The 22591-nt window shown below is 40.8% G+C and overlaps 1 protein-coding gene across 5 annotated transcripts in view; it reads left to right on the top strand.

Annotated features, from left to right (window-relative positions):
- Positions 1-22591, top strand: part of insyn1 (inhibitory synaptic factor 1) — a 148450-nt gene that overhangs the window by 61181 nt on the left and 64678 nt on the right. For 2 of the 5 annotated variants that reach the window (XR_013283268.1, XM_077519780.1), the window contains exons 3-4: positions 4479-5242; positions 5600-7045. The exons of 1 other annotated variant lie outside the window; for it this stretch is intronic. Coding sequence is in view for 1 of the 4 variants with exons in the window: in XM_077519780.1 (XP_077375906.1) it covers positions 6902-7045 (144 nt within the window). In the remaining 3 variants the exon portion in view is untranslated. 2 more of the 5 variants (XR_013283269.1, XR_013283270.1) reach the window with 2 other exon arrangements.

The following is a 22591-nucleotide window of genomic DNA, read 5'->3' as shown; positions in this document are numbered from 1 at the left end:
GTTCAAATTTAACAAGGAATCGGTGAGTACTTCTGCGAGAACAGAATTAATTGCAGTGTCCATTCGTCCGTTGGGTTTGTTTGTTTCCCCCATGCCATCGGCGCTCATTGGTTTTGTCCCGCAAAACAAACAACGCCTGATTGGTCCGACCTAAAAAAGATTGGCTGCAAACGTATCAGCGGAGCGGTATAAGATGTATTCTTCGGAGTTTGTGAACTCACAAATACCACGAGAATTCATCTTGCTGGCAGGGTTAGTAAGGATCTGTAGTTTGTAGGTTCTACGCATATAAATCTGTACAGCGGTTTAAGTGCCATATCATGTGAATACATGAATACATATCAGTGGAACCTTTAAAGACCCACTTGGAAGTAAGGTAGCAACCATGTTTTTGAGTAATACCAATGGCATTTTTGACTGGCTTTGTATACTTTCCGTATTGTTGTCCCCGGTGTGATCACTTCCGGGTTTGTCGGTCGCCAGGATCTAATGTCAGAAAAACGATTAATTTGTCAAATACACCAATTAAAAATTATTTTTTCATGCTTTATTTTATGGACAGTGAATAATTACATCATTTGTATTTGCATTTTATGAAATGACTTCCAAGTTGGTCTTTAAGGTTACATGATTTAGAATTCAATACAAATCTTTGAAGAAAAAGAGAATATGCAAATAATGTGAAAAGGGTAACTTTGCCAGTACTTTTCAAAATTGTTTTCTTGATGGGGGACAGTTTGACACGGGAACATTTCTATTTCCATTTTTTGCCTATGGGAGAATTGTTTTGACATCAGTTGAATGTCTGCCGCAGATTATTTTCAACCTAACGCTTCCCCTGTAATACAGTCCTACCTAGAAAAACAACAACAACAAAATCACAATACATCAAAGAAATGGCCCACTCACACGTATTATTTTTCAATGTTGATAGAAAGTGTGGACTTAAAGTCTGTCTGCCCATGTAGTCAAAGGCTGCATGTTGGAAGAAGAACATCTGTATTGATTGCTGGCACTCGCGCTCTGTCTCCATTATAATACAAAATAAATCCTCTGGACATTTTGTAACAGTGGCTGCCAACCCGGTGACTTTAGTGAAGTGAAAGAACAATCATATAAATAAAGAGCTTCAGTTCATTATTTATCCAATTCTCTATTTAAAAGTGGAGGTATTATGTGTTATTTGTAGGTATAGTCATGAAACCACTGCTTTGATTTGACTTAATATGCCCATATCGACAAAAATTACGGTTTCCATCAACTGCCAACTCATTGCAGACGTTCCTAATCAGAACTCCCAAATGAACAACTCCAAATAGAAAATTAGCAACAATGCAAAACGATAAGACGATTTAAAGACCAAACTTCAACACAAGACAAACTACAACAACAGACCAGCAACAGATTATTAAGTGGGAAGCATAATATTATTGAGTTATGATAGCGTGATGAATTGTAATACACCATGCAGGAAATAAGAACATTGCTAGCATTGCTAGCATTGCTAGCATTAGTCGTCATGACTGTTTTGTAAAAAAATTAAAAAAATAAATAAATAAAAAAAACATCGCTAAATTGGCAACACTGCAGACAAGTAGAAGCTGTTATTCAGTGTACAACCGATGCATCCTTGGTTTAAGCTAGTTGACAAGAACAACATCGGGGTAGTCTGTGCATTCTTGCTTTCTCCATACTTTTAATTGAAATAGTACTTGGGCTGTGACTGATGAAGATCAACCAGGACGTAAGAATGCTAGTTGAGAAACAGCCATTGCCTGAGTGTTGCAGAGCACACCAGGTCAACAGATGCGACTCCAAACTTGAACCACATCCATAAGTTCCAGCTTTTGCATTGCCCCATCCCCCATCACTAGTAATCTGGAGTACACTACACATTATAAGTAAGAACAGTGAGCTCACATGCTTTGTTATTCCTTGTCATGTGCAGAGTCTCACATTTGAAAAATCGACTCAGATGTTAAAAATCCATATGTGGGTAACCCGCTTTATATCAGTGCCCAGTAAAGCAGTTCCCAATGTTTGTCCACTAATGTCTTTTTCGACACTTTTATGCTTGTTTATGAGACCCATGCCAAACTAGAAAAATTACATTCCATAAAAAAAAGGCATGGCGCAATCATTCCAAGGAAATATTAAGTGCAAGCCATATTATTCTGGACCCAGTCCAGATTCCATGTAATAAAGAAAACACACCAGACGGTATGACCTTAACATAAAAGAAAAAGATTTTATGTGGGGGAAATAATCAATTTCCCTTCCCCATGAAGGCATCACTGGCATGAAGCTATCTGCGCTGTGCACCTGGGTCTTTTTCCACGGGGATGTCGTTTAGTCGTAAACGCCCTCTAATACGGGCTGCTCTGCTAAACACGACTTGGAAAAGAAAAAGCAAGAAAAAAAGGTTTTGCAATGTCGAGCAAAAAGAAAACGGTTGTCATATAAAAAGTGCCAAAGAACTGAGCCTTCTCGTTTGGTGCTGTGAAGGTGGAGGAAAAAAAATGCTCAAGGACACCTGTTTCTCGACGAGTCACATGAGCAGCCTGCCTCCAATGTTACACTCGTCTGTGTAGAATGATCTAAAACAAATAAAATTCATAGATCACACTCTGTATGTATTTAACAAACATTCTTTTTTTTTTTTTTTTAGGGTGTTTTGGTTATTTATTAGTCAAAGGAAACATACATAGGGATTTGATTGACTGCAAAATGTTCAATCCCCTCCAATTAGCCTTTCAGCATCAGCACAGCATCTGCAATTCTAGGACACCAGACCAAACTAATCTGCATGGAAAATCCACATAACCTGAATCCCACTTTACAATTATGCTAAGGAATGCACAGAGCCTCTGGCTGTTCTGCTTGGTTATCTAACAAACAAACTGCTGGAAAGTAGCGTGTATTTCGCTAGAAGTTATTATTGGATGTTCCATCCATCCATTTGCAAACTGCTAATCCCCTTTCTATGATCTTGGAGTCAATGCTGGTTGACCTTGAGCGAGAGGTGGGGTACACCCTTGGACTGGTCACCAGCAGCACTTGTCAACCTCTTCTCTGCCATACAAGTGTGGAAGCCAGCCACAGTCTCAAAGTTAAGGAATTTTTTATTTTTTTTTTCATTGACTATCAGTACTGTGTTAGCATAGAATAGTAATGTCCGCTAGAGTCTGTTCAGACTTATGTTAAACGTCAGGTTACAAGTTTCATAGGAGCGGAATGCTAATGTAAGTCAAGGATTCCCTGTGGGATATATCGTTAAAAGAAGTATCCTCCGGTGTGGCCGTGCAGTCAAACAGCCAGAACATAAAACCACGATGTCTTGCCAGCCCACTCGAAAGAACTTAGATGGCATGTACCTAAAACTACAGTATGAATGCAAGGAGATGGCATAAACCCAACTGCTAGCCACGTGTCACCATGTCTCCTTATTCTGAATTACAGTTAGAAAGCATTTTTAACAGTAGTTTCGAGAGCTTCCAACCATCCATCCATCCATCCATCCTTATCAAGAGGACCCAACTCAAACCTGCCATGAATAGCAGAGATTTGAGGCACGCCTCGTCTTGATACCACTGCACCTGGCAGTGTAGGAAGACCTCATCCTGAGAGAAAACACGCTCTATGAAGTTAGTGAGCCAGTGATGGATGTCTGCAGAATTTTGGAGAAAACCGGAGTACTGTACCCATTGAAAACTGATGCTCAAAGCAAAAGTTCAGTGCCATGCTAGACTGTGAAAGGTCTTTATCAAGAAGACACAGACCTTTTATTCTCCAAGCTAATCAAACATCAATGATATAATGTATATCAATAATGTATACCCTTGAAACTGCCATGCCTGGCAGGACTGGAAGTCTTCATCTATGACAGGTAGTAAACCACTATTGTTGACGAGAGTAAAGCTTTCGAATGAAGAGGACATTAGCGGTCTCCAGAATGGTGTAATCAAACACCAACCTTCATTGTACAACAATGATTTAATGCACTCTGGACCTTGAGACCACTGTACCTCTTGATGTAGAAACTCTTTATCCCAATTCAAGTGAGTATTGCCGACAGAATTAGCCAAGTGTGCATGAAAACCAGACTACCCGGTGAAAACCAATCAGGGAGAGAAATGGGAACTTAGCACAGATAGGTCCGAGCCAAAATTGATGCAACACTGTGCCACATTATTGCAGATTGACTTAAGTGCAGCTTCCAAATCAAGTCTCTCTACCAGATATACAAACACCATCCAAGCTTGTATTGTAATGTATTTTGGAGATCCTCTTCCTTGAGACTGTCTATAGCCTACGGAGGAGTAAAGGAAGTCTAGTTAAGCGACACTCTACATCCGCTATAGAACTTCCACAACAGTAGTGAGCACAATGGATCGTAGGATGCAAAAATTGAACTTTCTGCTCAATAGGACATTTTGCCTCCCAGATGAGGTACTCAAACATGAATCTGCCTTTTGCAGGATGATTCTGCAGATGATGATGATGATGATTCTAGACATTGTGGCCGCCAGGCCTTGCAGTGTGACTTCATCCCGATCTATTCAGGAGACCAAAAGAAAACTTCCATGGCAAGTTGCAAGCAAGGTTAGCGTCAGATGCCAGCAAAAGAGGAGCAAGGTAGAGGGGCGAGGGCAGAAGATCTGCACCTTTAAAAGCATCAGACTCCTCCTCCACCGAATGGAAGCGAAGAGCCGAGTGATGCTGGCAGGAGTCTGAGCCACATGATAAACTCTGGCATCAGCTTGCCTTCATCCGGCAGTCAGGGAGGACACGGCTAGGGTGCAGGGGGCAGAGAGACGGTAGAAAGAGCAAGCGTGACAGAAGTCGGGGGAGATAGTGACTGAAAGAGAGAGAGCGAGGGAGAGAGGATGGTGGTCGGGGGGGCTCGGTGGTCAGAGCGATGAGACGAGGCGGATAGACGAGCGAGGAGAAGCTGTCATCTGCGCGCAGCTCCCCTTTTTCGCAGCTTTGCCCCGTCTGTCGGCTGCCTCGCAACGGCAGGCGAACGCCAGCGGGGGATGACGGGTGGCTCGTTTTCAGTGGCGCGGTTATTGGAGTGACGCTCGCAGCGGCGCTGACAGCATCGGAGGCGGCAGCGTCTTCTCTGGCCACTTCGGGCTCCCTCAACAGACTGCCGTTTGCTCCACACAGCATCATCTTCCTCTTCCTGATGAGCTTGAGAGTGAAAGACCCCTGCTGATAGAGGCTTCTCTCTGTCAAGACAGTAAGTCGGGGGAGGGAGGGAACTGTGTATGCGCGTGTGTGTATAACAGTGAGAGAGAGAGTGGCAGAGAAAGTGTGGAAGAGAGAAGAAGAGAGAGGTTGTGTCTCTGGCTCTGAATGCCAAGGATGTGCATGGACAGTTTGCTCCGGGCAAAGCAACAGTAACGTGATGTGCGGAAAAGGTAAGTCCATGTGTGTGTGTGTGTGTGTGTGTGTGTGTGATGCTTTCTGACACCAGCTTCTAGTTAATCCCTTCCGCTCTCCGTCCTGTTCACTCTATCGCATGTTGAAGGTGCTGAGAGAGAGTGAGAGAATAAGTGATTGCTTTACTCCCCACCCTCCATCCCTGTCTGTCCAGGTGTCATGTGCGGTTGGACGGCGCGCCCCGTGGCAGCGGCGTTTCCCCGGATCTGGCGGGAAGCGCTTCCCTTTGCTCATTCTCTGGGGCTCCGGCGGGAATCTTTTCTTGGATTTATCTCATCCTGTTGGATGGCGGTAAGCACCTTGCCTCTCTGAAAGAAGAGTCCGCATAGGAAACCACACACCGCACGGATAAGAAGTAAAATAATTATCCAATCACTGCAAGGGGAGGCAGACCCGGTTCCCTTAGCAACAACTGAGGGAGATAGAGGAGAGTCACTTTCTCTTTTTGCTCTTTTGGGTTTTTGTGTGTGTGTGTGTGTGAGGGGCACACTCCTGTGGACTGCCGTGGGCATCAAGTGCCACCCAGATTCTCGAAGAAGTCGCTCCTTTGCCCCAGAGTCTCCTGTAACTGTGTCTCATCCACGTGATTTTTTTTTTTAACCAGTTCTCACCACGAGTCACGTTTTTGTAGGGTTAGGAATTAATTCATCCTGATCCTACGCCACCTGGAATAAATCCTTCTTTTGGGAAGAGAGATTGGATTCTCTAGGAAAAGACCTCCACCGGGACACCTACCTTATCCCAGACAACAACTGAAAGACGTCATTATTAAGCTACCATCTGCAAAGAAATGGAGATCTGAAGTTTATTTTGACATGACCTCTGACGCCGAGGAAAGGGAATATCCACTTTTTTTTTTCTGTAACCAACAGTAAGCTCCCTTGCAAAATCCATAAAAGACATTAACTGGGGAGTTGTATTTTTCTATCTCTAGGATAGTGGGTATGTATCGACTTTTGTAATGATAGCATGACTATGTTTTTCAAGTGCAAGAGGGAAAAGCTCTTTCCCAAGTATAGAACAGCGTTTTAAATAGCATCTCTAGAACCATTTGAATTGTACACACTGACACATGAGATGAGTTGGCTCAGTGTGATTATGTAAGATTTTTTTTTTTTTATTCCAGCCTCGGCACATTTTTTTTTCTTTCTTTTTATTTTTTGCCTCTTCAATTTTCCATGGATTTATCGTGTTTGACTTCTCCTGCGCTCACTTTTTCCCCGTTTTCGGATGGACGGCATGGCTGCCAGAGAGTGACCCTGTGCCGAGCGTGCGGGCGAGGAAAGGTGTTTTGGTCGTCCAGGTGCTTTTAAGATGTTGAGGTCTCCCTGCGTGGCCGGGGCCCCTGTTCGGATCAGTAGCACTGAGGCTCCTCGTAGCCAAAGACATGGACCCCGACTCGGCTCCCCCACGCCCTCAGCCTGTTGGCCACTGGCCCCACGTCACCTTGTGAAGGATGTCCCTCAGCAGAGCTCCGGCCCGGGACACCTCTGAGACCCCCAGCCCGAGAGAACGCATCCGCAGCCACATGAAGATGGTGATTGACCAGCTGGAAGGAATTCTCAGAGAGCTGAAGGATGTGGCCAAGGAACTTCGGGAGGTAAGCTTGACAATTATACACACGTTCGGCTTCAGGGCTTTGAGAGGTTGTTGGGAGAAAGTGGGTTCTAAGTGGGTGTGCTACCAAGGAAGAGTTCATTTAATTAAGCGTAACATTCTCCTCACAGTGTGGAGATTGTGATTAAGATTTGAATGCGGGAGCTGACTTTTTTGTTGTGCAGCAGGAGGATATTGTTGATTAGTACCGCAGTGAGGGTGCCGTTCTCCTCATCAAAGACAAGGCAATTACTAACACGACTCGATTGTTCAAGTTGAGGGGGGTAAACTTGGTTTGAAAACCCGATGAGAAACAGCAAAGCCTGGCTGTGAGAGAAAAAAAAGGGCTTAGATAAGATCCAACACTTACCACCGCAACAGTTATGTAAGCATTTTGTTCAGGATCAACGAGATTCCTGTACTTTTGCAAATGCAGCGTGTCAAGGATGTTTGAAAAGGAGTCAGCAATAGAGAGATTGTGTTTGGCATTTATCAACGTTAAGCGACTTGAAGTAAAGTCGCTAGGTGGAAGACAAAACGTGTCTTGTGTCTGATAATCGAAGTCCGAGAGTACACAATGGCCCTCGTCATCTCTTCCGGCTCTTCCCCCAGCTATGAGCTCGACTTGTTCAGCTCCTCCTAAAGAGAGAGATAACAGCAGCCGGGGAGACAGAGACGAATGGAAGCGCCGCTAAACCCATCCCGAGTCCTTCCAGTTATTAACCTCCCACCTGTTTCCAGGGAAGCAGAGGAAGGGAAGCATGCTTTAAACATGCTGTAAAGGGCCATGTTGGTGCAATGACTGTCCAAAAGACAAGGTGCGGAGGTTTGAAATAGATGTTTCGAAGCTGCCAGGCCATCGCATCACAATCCCTTTGCACACATTCTTTCAGACTCCCACCTCCTCTGTAGGGCACGGGCGGCTCACAGCGAGCCTCCTCTAAAGTGGGACAGAGAGGCCGTGATTGACGATTATGGTGCTACAGCAAGTGGAGTAATGCCGGCCGGAGATATTTATGAACAAACACGCGCCTTGTGCCACTGCCAGCCCCTGATGCCCATTACCATTCTCGTCTCAACGCCCATTAAGGGAGCACGATGACTCTAACGTAACTTTGCAGGAATGTCTCAATCACGCATAGACAGCTGCGCTTCATATTAGCCGCTTGTAGATTGCCGATTTTGCCTTCCTCTTAATAACAGCATTAATAGTACCTCCTCCACCCTCACCGTCTTTGCTGTTTTACTGTTGTTCTCCATATTCGGGGAACATTTTGAGTCAAAGCAGCACGTGCATCTATTTGCATATGTAGTGGGAAGATCACTTTGTTGATTTTACGATCCAGTATCCAAATACGGGTGTCAAAGATGGAATGTCAATATATGGCCTCTTCTGCCAAGTTGAAACAGTCTTACGCCGCTGTGTAACCTTGTTCATTCATTCATTCTGTAACTTTGTATGAATACAAGGAGACACTGTGAATACCACTAAGCTTGCACCTGAAAAATTGCCAATTAGACAATAAGTGTTTCCTTGCTACGTCACAGTTTAATTCGTGAGGCTTCAGTCATCACTGCGTGTTGTGCAGGTTTACCTCACTATTTCACTATTTCACTATTTGGCTTGTCTTGCTTTTTTTCTACTAAGACCATGAACATCACTCAGAACATTCAGAAACTCAGAACATTGTTCAAATGTGCCGTTCAGTCATTCAGAGCTCCCCAAAAAGCGGAGAACTCGAGCCCATTGCGTCAGGTAGTACAAAGAAAGTAAACACCTGAAGCACGAGCTGCTGATTATAGGCTGCGTTGAGAAATGAATCTGAACAGAGCACGCCCTGCCTCCTGTAGAAGACGAGGACGACGTAACAGCCTCTTAATAACTACATTAAAGTTTTTCTTTTTAGTTTAAAATGTCTTACCTTAACGAGAATCTTGTGTCGCAATGTAGTCAAAGGTACAATCCTGGTAGGTTAATGCTCCTTTTGGTGCAGTAAATCCTTATAATGGAAACCAAAAGCTAGTTCATCTTGGCGTTCTTCTTCTTCATCTTTTACATGGATGTGTAATGGCTTAATAGAGACATAAATTCCACCCCAGAAAATAGGAAATCTCCACTTCGCGGAAATTCACCTATCGTGAGGGATCATGGAACGTATCGCCCATGAAAAGTGAGGGCACACTGTATTAGCTTTATATCGTCGGACAGAATTGTATTTTGCAGTTTCATGTTCAATATTTTTTTAAATACACAATGCTTGGCTCTTGGCTTCTTCAATTACATAGACATTGCGATGTTTGCCAATGATTTTCTTCCAAATGATTAACTATCACACAATTGCTGTATAGTGATATTATTTGTATAATGGATAAAGTACTATTAGATCATATTTGACTTACTGCAATTTTCACCCATTAGCTGCCATGTTATCAGTATCAATATCTTGCAATTAACTAACCGTACAATTGCAGATTGGCCAAGGAAACACGTAGTCACACTCTAATGCTGGATATTCAATGTTGCGTAAAATCGCCCATACTTGGTCACGTGAAAGGAACAACATAATAGATAACAACCGTCACATAAATAAATGATGAATTGCCACGTGAACGCAATGAAATAAATAATTCGGTGAGGGAGCAGTAATGACTGATTATTACCCAGTAGGTCTTGAGGGAGCTGGTGGAACCGCGGCGTTCTCGGGAGTCAAAAGATGCCATTCCAGATCACATGCTGCACTGTTGTAATGCGGCCTTTCCAGTTTCTTATTTTGCCTTCATGACTCGGGCGATTTTAGAAGCTAACAAGTGCAGCAAAGCAAACATAAAAAAAAAATATATATAAATCTCTTCATTCCAACAACATCAATATTCCATTCAGCAAAGCAATCTGCCTGCAAAACATACTTTGCTTATTTCTCGTTTTATCAATGTGCACTCATTTCTTATTCCAACCTTCAATCAAACCATTTAGTCGGAGCCTCAACACGAATGAAAATATGAGCTTTCGATTTTTCTTTGGGGGGGGTAGGGGGTTACAACTTGTAGCTGTAATAGCCTTGCACATCAACTCTGAGAAATCAAAATGTTCTGCAGACATTTTAGACGCAATTCCAAATGTACATTATACTTTTATTGAATTTCAAGGATTAGCAAAGTCCAGACCATTTTTATTTCATTTTTAACATAACTTGGGGCCAAGGCAAATCTTTTCATATGATGGCACAATGCCAAGTTTCAAGGCAGGGTCATGAATTGGTCATACACGATTCATAGCAAAAACATAGGTCCCATTTAAAGAGTCTACAGGCGACTGTCATAATGACGGCTCATAATCTCTAGTGATATTTTAACTTGGTACAATTCCTAACTAAACTGTAATATTAATGATTTATTAGCTACAAGCAATTTTAGTAAACTTAAACGCAAACTTCTTTTCCTTGCTGGTTAACTTCTGAGTTGTTCAAAACTGTTATTCCCATAGGAAAAAATGTAAACCTAATTTATTTGTCATCAAATTTGGGACTGTTGCTTTAACAAATAACTGCTTTTGCCTGCGGTTCACATCATACCAAAATGCAGTTTTAATTCTATCATTTTCCTTCTTGCCAGACCTTGACCTCACCCCATCCTTTTCCCTTCAGGGGGTTGCTCTCCTCATCATCTGAAAGGAGGTCACGGAGAGGGTCTTGCCTTCTTGTTTGCCAGAATTCATCAGCCTCATTAGTAAAAGCCCCGTGCCAAACGCGTGCCCCCTAAATTTTTCCAAAGTTCAACCCGCGGAGCTGAATTCTCTTGCAAGCTGCGCTCTGTGACGAACCTACAGAGTCATCCGCTATGAAACATTAATCATTGGTGCGCCCCAAATAGCCTGTCGATGGGAAGGGTGCCACGTATCCACAACATCCTTGGCTCTCTTTCTCTCGTGGTCCTCTGTTGGCTTTTCCGTTGTTGCAATAACGGTTTGCAACCATGAAATGTAAATGATGCATTTCATTCTGAGACCGTGATACAAACATTCATTTGGATACGCTGGTACAGCAGTACAATGTATGGCTGTGGATAGTCTGCTAAATCTATCCTACATAAAGGCAGTATGCACAAGCCAATAACATAATAGCCTCGTGCTGAATAGAATACAATAGAAAGCAGCCCTCACAAAGACCAAAAATCAGTGATTGGCAGGAGAATAAACTGTAATTCTGTCCTTCCTATTGAATTAGATGGCTGTTGAAAACTAAAATCTGACTCTTGGCAACCAGCATGGTCTCCAAAGATTTCCCGAGTGATATTTCAAATAAGAAAGCCTTCTCCACAAAAGTTAGTGTGGAATTGTAAATAATGTTCCATTAGGAAGTTGGTCGATTGTAATGAATAGCTTGTTGATTAATCACGTTCTAATACTTTTGGGCCCCAAATAGAGTGCAGAGTCCTAATTTCCTGTCAAAAAAAGGAAACAGTAATGTCAGCTATGGAAAGTTGAACCTCAGTTAATTCACACTTTTAATTCCTTAGGGCAGCATTTTTTGTTCTGTAGGACACTGGCAAAGGGAGATTATAACATTCAGAAAGAAACACTATATCGGATTTATAGTGCCTTGGGTAGATTTCTTACCCCTTTACTGTTTAGCAGTTTTCTAAATGTTGCAAAAATGGTGGCTTTCATCTGATAACCATTATTGATTTGATTTATATTTTGTCGTTACTGTACTAATCATAAAAATTTCCCATCAACGCTCTTAATTAGCAGTACGTATAAATTACAGAGGAACCTTGAAAGTCTAGCACCATGCATTTTGTGACATTTTTCAAACAGTGATTAACATTTATTGAGATTCAATTGGCCTGGTTTCCTAAAATGTAAGGCTTTTCATTCTAGGATGGAATTAAACTTTGAAACTGTTGATGCTGCGCTTAGCTTAGATTTAAACCAAGACAGATTGTGATGCAGACATGCTAACTACTACTGAAACAACTACTCCTCTCGTTCACTTCCTACAGTCAAGAATTTTTTGAGACAGAGGTTTTATTTAGACTTTTTTTTTTTTTTTTTTTTGAATGCTTCTGTTACGGATTTACATAATCAACAGATGGTGGTTTTACATTGTTTTCATTCAAATTTGCAAATTCATTTATTCAGAGATTTCTTATTTTTAAACTATATTCAGTTATTCACATAAAAACTCAGTTCTTCACTGTTTTTATTCAGCCTGTAGCACTGTCAAATTGAAAAGTAGTGCTTTGCTGCCATCTTGTGGCATAAATAGGCATTTAGAAAACTTTTTAAATTGGTTGTTGACTTTTGATATTCAAAGTATTCGCTATTTTTGACAACATCCGAGACTGGCCAAACATCAACAGTACGTAATAAAGAAATGCCTACTTTTGCACTTTCTGCATGACATTAATATTCACTGTAAGGTGTTGTCATGTCCCTGCTGCTGTCTGTAAATCTCACGCCTTGTGAAAGTTTTTCCGCCGTGGCTGTCGTTGAAAGTCAATTTGGGTGACATACGGCCCCCTCGTAGTCGTGAATCGCATGACAGTCTTTGTGACGAGTCCAATGAGAAGGACATAAAGGAAGGACATCGGACGGTAATACCCCACGATAAAGCGCTCCATTTGTAATAATCACACTGGCAGGAGAGGCGACTCCGCTGGTGAAATCAGTCATTGAGTTGCAACATCAACCTTGGATAGAGGATAAACAAGAAACGTTACATGAATGTTGCGTTGTGACATTTAGATATTTGCTCCAACTAACTTCGGCAGAATCGATGGCATCCGATGGTACACAATACCCGTTATCGGACACGTCCAGGCTGGCAAATTGAAATAATGTGATGAAGCACCAAGCTGGGGTGGGATCGTCAAGATATGCAAGATGAAGCATTTAAAAAGAATAAAAAATGTAGGGAAGGAAGCAGGGATGATGGACTGTTGTGACGGCTATTATGCAGACGCATTCGATGGAGCACATCTGTGTTGGGCGCAAGACAAATGAACACGGGGCAGGCAATCAGGACTCCTCAAATACAATAAAGCTCCAAATGAGATGAGGTCAAAAGACGATAAAGAAAGAGCAATTATCACTGGCTGAATGGAGCACATTGGAGGACATTGCCCCCTGACAGGAGGCCTCAGGATAGATTGAGGCTAGTTTTCTCAATAGTTGTCATTACGCTAGACCCTGCTGCTTTATTAATGAGAATGGCCACCGTGCAGGGTGGGGATTATTTAATTAATCTTTGGAAGTGTGTCGTGAATCAAAAAACTAGCCATAGTTATTCATTTGCGAGTGACAGCAGTTGCGGCCATTTCACCCTCCATGTTCCGTAAATCTAATCTTATAATCTTACGTTACAAAGGAAGTACAAACACAATTGATCGCAAGACTCCAGTCTATGTTTGATTGAGTTGTATTTTGTTTTTTTGTATTATTATTTTTTTTTCCCATCCACCCATTTCCTATGGCACATTTGAGTCACAAATGAGCTGGAGCCTCGCAAGCTGACATTGCGCGTGTTTTTTCTAGTTTCCAATTATATGAAGTTCAGGTCTTTAAAATGTTTAGCTTCCAATGTATTCTAATTATGACACAAACGTGACCATAGGTCTTGTTTTTATTCAATACAGTAAAATTAGTTTGACAATATTTTGATTCCCAAAAAAAGAAGATACTCTGTCCTGCCACGAGATACTTAAATCAACTTTACTCAAAACTATTTTAACGCAACTCCCTTTTGAAGTCTTCCTTGATAAATGAATAATGACGTAATGTTCTAAATCTGGGGTGCCCAACATGGGGATTGAACCTACCACGTTACCAGTTTGGGAGCACAGAGCGCAAACAGTGAGCTAAAATTTGGGCCGCCAACATAGCTCAGCACCTTATTTGAACGCTTACAAAGGGAGTTTTTACTAAAACAGGTGACCTACTCTTTACTTTTCTATTAAAAAAACAAAACAAAAAACAGAACGCTTTTAATATATATATATATATATATATATATATATATATATATATATATATATATATATATATATATATATATATATATATATATATGTATATATATATATATATATTATATATATATAACAATAACACATGCTCTGCTTCATATCTAGTTTGGCAAGTATTAAAATACTTATCACCCCCTGTTAAGACACTTTTTGAAATAAGTGTTGCAAAAAAAGTTATCTAGTTCCACTGACCCAAATTGAGTTTCCCATTTTTGTTTTTTATTAATTCCAGTTGAATGGCATATGATCCTGCTGGCAGCTGTTAGCATAAATCAAGAGATTTATACGAAAAATGGTAGCTCGTCAAATGAGTTGATCCGCTCCGAGTGCAGGCGGTCCGCTAAATGCCGGCATTGTTTGAAGCCCGGCGTCGACGCCGTTTCAAACGGCTGGCCCAGCATCAGTCGTTCTGTTCGCCGGCAAGCCAGCCAGCCAGCTAGCTAGCACCTCCTGTTTGAGACTGACACCAGTTCCCACACGTTTCCACGTTTAGCAGCTCCCTGCTGAAACCAACACACTCGGCCCTAAACCAAATTTGTTCCGAACCCAGAAATAGCTCCGGGGATATCAAAATCAAAGAGTCACTTTCTATCTTCAGGGAACTCTTCTTCTCCTTCTCAACCTTCCACCCCCCCTCATTCTGCCCTCCCTCCAATATGAAGGGAGAGCTGAACACTGACTCATTGTGGGAGACATTCTCGTGCCTATACTCAACATTATTAATAAGGACAAAGGAAAAAAATGCCCCGCTCTGTAGTTGGTCATCCAGTGACGCATGCTGTTTACTTTTTTCTAAGGTTACTTTTGAGACAGATTTGGTTGATCAAAACACATTTGGCCCTTGCACTGCAGCAAGTTCCATAGAAGTTTTGTAGTTTTTGTGTACTCATGCTAACAAATTAAATAACTAAAAACAAATTGGTATCTAATTAAGATCTTGCCTTTTGCAATTTGCTCCTCAGTTAGAACTGACAATTTGTAGCCACGGCCGCACGGCAGAATGAATCGTCGAGGTGTCCACATGCATTACGAGAGAGAAACAAACCTTAACTTCCTTAGCGTGAACTGAAGGGTAAACCCAAATCAATTTACAGTCTGTTTACATTCAGCACTCGCAACAAGCAACTGGGAGATTGAGACTTACGCAGCTGAAATTGTTTTTCTCCCCGCAGCGTGGTCTGGAGCTTCATTCCCTAGCGAGTATGGAACATACCGTGACTTGAGTACTGTTCCATTCCCCCCCCCCCGTTAAAACTCACGAGAATATAGGTCAGAGATCATTAACTGCATGCATATAAATGCTTAGATGCCATATGCACTCACTGTCAAAAATTCCCTTGCAAACTTGTTTAAGGCAGCTGCTTGGATCAGTATACTTGAGCGTGGATTGTCCGACTGTAGCTAATATGGATGTCACGATATCCAAACATCACGATACGATATTATCACGATATGAAGGTCACGATACGATAATTATCACAATATTGTGGGGGCGTTGGCGATATTTAAAAAAGATCACAATATTGTAAAAAAGAGAGCTCATACTTAAAAAAAAAAAAAAACAATATTGTGCTTTTTTACATAACAGCAATGCATATAAACCACCTACAATCTCTAATAACAATATTGAGGCACTTACTTGCTAATGCAAGCACTCATTGATCGCTTCACGAGCAAATTCGGTTCCACTTCAACTGACAATTAGCATAGATTTTAAACGTAGGAGGCCAAAACATCCCTCATGAAAATTAAATTGCACTAATAAACTAGCCACTAGAGGGCGCTAGAACTGCACAAATGGGAATCAACCTGACTTTTTCAACAAATGCGTTCCTTTTAAATATTGTGAACATGACGACGACGATATTGTGGCAGTTTTAATATCGCGATATCACGATATCCCCCTTATTGTGACATCCCTAGTAGCTAATAGCATTTTCCCCCTAAAATATTTTGTCCAACTCCACATTTTACAGCTAACACAGTGTCCATGTAGACCAGGGGTGTCCAAACTTTTTCATTTGAGGGCCACATACAGAAAATCAGAAGGACGCAAGCGCCACATAATGTTATGAAGAGATATTGTGTTTAGTCCGAAATATTGTACAAATAATGTATTTGTGCTTTTGCATATTTAGAAAAATGCTACAGTAGATCAACCAATTTATTTGTAATATGGAATTTTTCATTTATTTAGTTTTCAGGGTGGTTCTGTTAGCTTTTATTAGTTTAGTTCTTTAAAAAATGCTTAGTTTTAGTTTAGTTTGTTAGTTTCAGTATTAGTACTAGTTTTTTTTTGTTTTTTTAATGTGTATTACTTTTGCTCAATATTTAAAAAACACCATGGGCGCAACGTCATCTGAAGGTGCTTTTCTATTGGCTGCTGCTAGATGACGTCACTTCTGTGTGACATACTTTCAAACGTCATTATTCCGGTTTATATCAAAATAAATCTACTAAAAATCACACTTAAAATCATCCCCAAAGGCTCATGCATGAAATTAATTACCAAAGACTAAAACGAAGGACGTTTGCTATAATTATAGTTAGTTTTAGTTAGTTTTGTAAACATAAAATGTAGTTTCAGTTAGTTTTCGTTTTTTAAAAAGCATTTTCGTTTTTATTTTATTTCGGTAACAATATTGTTGTTTGAATTTTAGTTTTTTCATGACTTTTAGTGAACTAAAATAACCTTTAATGGCACCAGTTTTTTGATACCCTCCCTTCTTACTTTGACCATCTCCAAACATTTGTGTTGTGTTTATTTTATTTGAACTGAGTCAAATGCCATTTTTAGCATATGGCGCGGACCACTGAAAAATGGACGGTGGGCCGCAAATGGCCCCCGGGCCATAGTTTGGACACCACTGATGTAGCCAATCTAGCAGTTCTGGTATGACGAAAACACGCCTGATAGCCATTAGATACAAATGAAAATTGAAACGTGTAAATAGGAAGGAATTTAACAGTTAAATTGGTTTATTTTAAGAATTGCTATGACAACTGTGTCATTGCCATAAAAGTCGGACATAGCAATGAGGTTTGGCCAAATTCACTGGGATCGGACACATAAGGTTTAAATACGGGACTGTCCTGTTTAAACGTGGATGTGTGGTCACTCTAAAAGTATGCAGTGCTTTACAGTCATGTCTAAAGCTATTTTTTCAAACCCAACACGTGTTGACTGTTAGGCAGACATGCTAACCGCTAATCCACCCTGCCGCTCCAGGGAAACCTCAGGGGAATGTTATTCACACGCTTCTCATACCACCGTCCTCCAAGAAAAAGTTTTGCAAAAACACAAGGTTAAATCTTTGATATTGGCTGAAATGAGGTCTACTAATGTGTGGTGACGGCTATGTACACTCATTAGGGTCAACCCTGGACTGGTCAGCGGACAATCGCAGGGCACCAAAAATGTGCACAATGAAGGCATATTTTTTGGTTTGAGCCACACACTTTAAGAGCTTCGGGGCATTAAGGAGGATGCGCTGCATTAGCACTTCTCGCTACAATGACTCAGTATCTTGAGGACCGCTTGTTAGCTCGCTCCAAGTAAACCATTCCCCTCACCCATTTGAGGGGAAACGTGATTGCTTCCCATGGCTGAGTTTTTTTTCCCCCCGCATTCTAATTTGCTAACGTCTTAAGAGAGTTGCTCTCTGGTTTTGTCTCATGGTGTTAAAATCCTACAGGCCTGCGAGCACTCGTCGAGGGGGTCGAACGCAGGCAACGCACCGATCAAAGTGCTTTTTCAGCCAAAACACAAAAACTGTGCCAAAGGGCTGCTTCTCATTAAAAGCCATTTGAGGAGAAGAACGACAAGTACCTGCCTGCTGTGTCTTGTCAATTTGCTCCTCATCGCCTGACCCCATTTTGTGTATGGAAATTAAATTCCTAAATTAAAGCTTGGTGTCGCGCCTCCAGCGCAGTTCTCTTTTCTACGCCGAAAAAAAAAAAGACAACAAGAACAAGGCACCTTAAGCCTTAAATGTTTTCCGAGCTGAATACAAAACAAGCCTGCCATCTCGTCAGCCCCGAATCGCACGCTTTGTTTGGGATTTAATTCAAACTACTGGTTGAAGTCATGACTTCAGACAGACTTATTTTTGCTGTGCTTTATATGTGTTTGTGTCAACAGAAGTACGGAAATAAGCAAGGTTAAATGTCCCCGAGGTCGTACGATTCCGAAATCCACCAAAATTTTGGAACGACAAGTCTTTAAAGTTGCAGAAACAATCTGCATTTCAATTGATTTTATTTTCAACGTCAGCGTATCATACAATCAATCAATCAATCAATCAATCAACTTTATTTATATAGCACCTTTCATACATTTAAAATGCAACTCAAAGTGCTGGACATCCATAATGCAATAAAATAAAAGAAAGAAAAAGCCCCCCCATCCCCATGATCGTACCCACAGACACACCCAAAACCCAACAAACACATGAAAACCACAACATGGCGGGGCACAGATGTACCCTGTAAGGAAAGGCACCCAGGAGGAGTTCATCCACAGTGAGATGGATGAAGACCAAGCATCCCTCTCACTGTGGAGGCTCCCCCATGAGAAAACACTGGAGCTAAAAATTTTATAACTACCAAATAAAAACATTTAAACACTAAAAGAAAACGGTTAAACACAATAGAAATAATAAATAAATAAAAACAAAGCTACAAGACAATATAGATTAAAAGTTAAATAAATAAAAGGGGATAAAAAAGTAAAAATAATAATAAGTAAAATAAAATAAAATAAAATAAAAATAAAAAAGGTCAATCAAATGCCAAACTAAAAAAGTAAGTCTTAAGCCTCCTCTTAAAAACATAAATATTCTCTGCAGACCTGATGCTCTCTGGCATGCCATTCCATAGGTGAGGACCATAGTGGCTAAAGGCAGCTTCACCATGTGTCTTGGTCCTCACCTTTGGAATAGTTAAAAGGCCGCTGCCAGAAGACCTCAGAGGCCGCGAGGGGTAATAGGGTAAAAGCAAGTCAGATAAATAAGATGGGCCAAGACCGTTAAGACATTTAAAAACTAATAAAAGCACCTTAAAATCACAAGACGTCTCAAAGCATCAAAGGATTCATTCTTTGTTTTTTTTTGTTTTTTTTACTGCACTCTAAAAAAAACAACAACAAAACTAAACAGCATACTTCCAATAGACGGCGACTTTTTTTCCGAAAATATCATTAGTGTGTTATCCACGTGAATAAATATAGGCTTTAACCTTACAATAGCCTTAAAGCCAGTGTCCGTGTTGAGTGTGTGACTTGTTGCAAATTGATTCGGGGATGGACACGGCTTATGTTTTCTACTGCAAATCCATCACAGTGACGTGATCGACTAGTAGATAAGCAGATATAAATACAACTCGCGTGCGTGTTTGTGTGTAGTATCATCGCTCAGAGTGTTTTGAAACTAGATTATCAGTCTAAACAGCAAGTACGGTACAGTATATGGCTGGCTAATGTTGCGAGCTGTGCAGAAAGTAAGAGTGTTGCATTCCCGTGAGGCTTTCGCTTTTGGGATGTGGCCCCAACATATTGACCAGCCCATCATGCTTGGAAGACCCGCTGGGCCTCCCTCCAGGAACCCTGCACTCAGCATAGACTGTAATGAGGACTCTGCTTTCGACCTCTGCTGAGGTAAACACGCACAAAAAAAAACAAACAAAAAAAATAGTGCTCATCTTGCGTTTTGGCTCATTATACATTTACAATAAAGGTACTTACTGTATATACTGCATGTGTTCTGTAATGGTGTTATAAACACATAAATACTTTATAACCAGTTATTGACAGCTGACTTTCAACATTTGGTGTTGGCTCACTATTATAGAGCAATAAATATATTTCTCTATTTGAAACAGTTCTTGGGTCTTGTCTTAAGATGGATGCGACTTTTCAATAGACACCAAGGATGAAGAATTTGCACATTTTACACGTCTTGCTGAAATCAGGCAGTGTTCAGGGGGTGGCATGGCCTTGTGCAAGTGAGCTACTGGACACATTGCCCCATATACATATATAGCCAATGGGGAGTATGGCAAGCAAGGAACTTCTGTTTGTGGGTACGTGTGTACCCATTCATTAAACTTCACATGAAGCATTATTATTATTTTTTTTAAATGGAGCAATCGAGTAAGTATTCTAGTAAATCTGTGCTGCATGTAGAATTTAAAGCAGCTCTGCTTACCTTGCACAAAGCCACCCCTGGCTAATATACCATATTTGACGCTTTCTTAAAATAAGTCATTTTTTCAGGAAACAAAAAATGGAACCATTTGCATTATGGAGGAGATGATTTAGGCAAAAAAAAATGTTGCAAAAAAATGACTTCGGCAATCATTTTAAGAGGATGACAAAATCCCTAACCCACTGTGGTAACACTACAGCTCTGCTTACCTTTTGGCATCAATGTGATAATTTTACTTCAAAGTAGCTCCTCCATATGGGCTCATTGGAAAGAATATCTACCACGTCATTGTCTGAGAAACGCAGTGTGGGGGTGGTGATTATGTAAATTAGCCCTCTATTACGCAACAGTCATGTAACACACTTCTGATTGAAACATATTTGTACTTATTCACTTAGCGCAAACATTTACTGACCTTTCTGAATATAATGAATGGTAATATGTTCATATTCATAAGTGAATGTTATGACTTGGAATTCCGTCAGCTTCAGTTGATGAGGATGGGGAAAAAAAAGAGCTTGCGGCAGACTGGGTGTAAAAAGCTTTAGATCAATTGTTGCGATTGCACCGGTTCGTGGGCGTGCTGAGAATTGTTTTTGGGCCTATCACTGTGCTGTGAATAAAGCTAGTAGGCAGTTGGTAATGGTGTGAAAAATGGCACCTGTCAAAGTGCACAAGGAAGCCTCCGAGAATAGTTACATCATTTTCATTGTGTCAAAGCGGACTGTACACGTAGGGATGGCCGATTCTCCATTAGTTGCTGTCAGGCACTTTAAGCAGGTGTGGTATAGTCGCTCACGCAATTACAAATACAAATGTGATCTGATTTGTGATGTTTCCCCGTGTTCAGAGCGGCGCTCGGGGCAACGCTGGACCCACCGACTCTCTAGTGGGGAAGCTTAGTCTTGCTGCAATCTTCATCTGTCTCATTCTGAGGGATCATCTGGAGGCTTTTTATTTTTAGCCCTAGTTTGCGACGCATCATAAATCAAAACCCTCATATGGAAAAGGTTGGAGACTTTTACCGAAGTACAGAATACAGATAAAAATACGTAAAAAAAAAATAAAATAAAACAAGAGATTCAAAGACTTTATGCATTACAAATTCTGCACATTAAACATTAGACACATCAGAGTGACTACCGACTGTGAAGTGGCCTCCACTGTTAACCGACGCCACATTTTAATCAGCATGTATGTCATCGGCTTGAAGAGCCATATGCAACGTCTCTACAGCTTCCTGGTTTCCCCTCAAATAACAGTATTAGCATCACATTAATAAATAAATGCCACGTTTCAAATCGGAACCTGCAAAAGGCAGAATGAGTCATCCAATTTCAGTAATATAAATGCCATACCTCAAAATCAACATATGCCTTTTGCCAACAACAACAACAACAAAAACTGTGACGTTGTAGCCATTTAAATAGGTAAATACCCAGATGTCCTTTCCCCATTTAGGAAAGTGACAAAAAAAAGCTTGAAAATAATGCCACACCTCAAGTATGCCACACATAGAAAATACAATAACAATGTGTCATTCAGTTAAATACATTCTGCACATCTATTAGATGCCTCCCATTTTTCCTCTATGAAAAAATAAACATGTATCATCCACATGTAAAGAAAAATGCCACACCTCAAATAGGCAGTTCTCTCACACTTAGGAAAGAAAATATCCACCTGAATGCATTTTTTCTTCAGGAAAAAAAAAAAAGTGTTCTGAGCACTTGAAAAAATTTATGCCACACCTCATACGTATGCCTCACTTTTCCTCTCAGAAAATACAATAACAATGTGTCATTCATTCTCTTGACTAAATATGCACCTTGAGATTTTCCTCGTATGGGAAAAAAAAAATACCGGCGCATCATCAGCATACATAGAAAAACGCCACACCTCAAACAAATAGAAAGCTCTCTCTTTCCCCAGTTAGGAAGTACAACAAAATTAAAAAAAAAAAAATCATAGAAAAATGCCACACCTCAAACAAATAGAAAGCTCTCTATTTCCCCAGTTAGGAAGTACAAAAAATAGTAATTTAAAAAAAATCCACCTCCAATAGACCCCTTCTCTTGTTTCAACCACTTGGAAAAAAAAAAATACAAGTGTGTCATTGACATTAATTATATAACAGTCCCCTTTTTCTCCCATGAAAAAATAACATTATATCATCAACTTCAATATATAAACGCCGCACCTCAAAAACAAATGGTGCCACCAAAGCGGCTGTAATTAGCGTAACTTTAACTGACACCGGCATGTGTCGCAATAGGCGTCTGTACCACAACACAAACTGTCCACAGAGCAGACGTGACATC

The sequence above is a fragment of the Festucalex cinctus genome, chromosome 4 (genome assembly GCF_051991245.1).
Source record: "Festucalex cinctus isolate MCC-2025b chromosome 4, RoL_Fcin_1.0, whole genome shotgun sequence".
Taxonomy (NCBI): Eukaryota; Metazoa; Chordata; class Actinopteri; order Syngnathiformes; family Syngnathidae; genus Festucalex; species Festucalex cinctus.
Note: the sequence above shows the minus strand (reverse complement) of the source record. Positions and strands in the feature narration are given on the sequence as shown.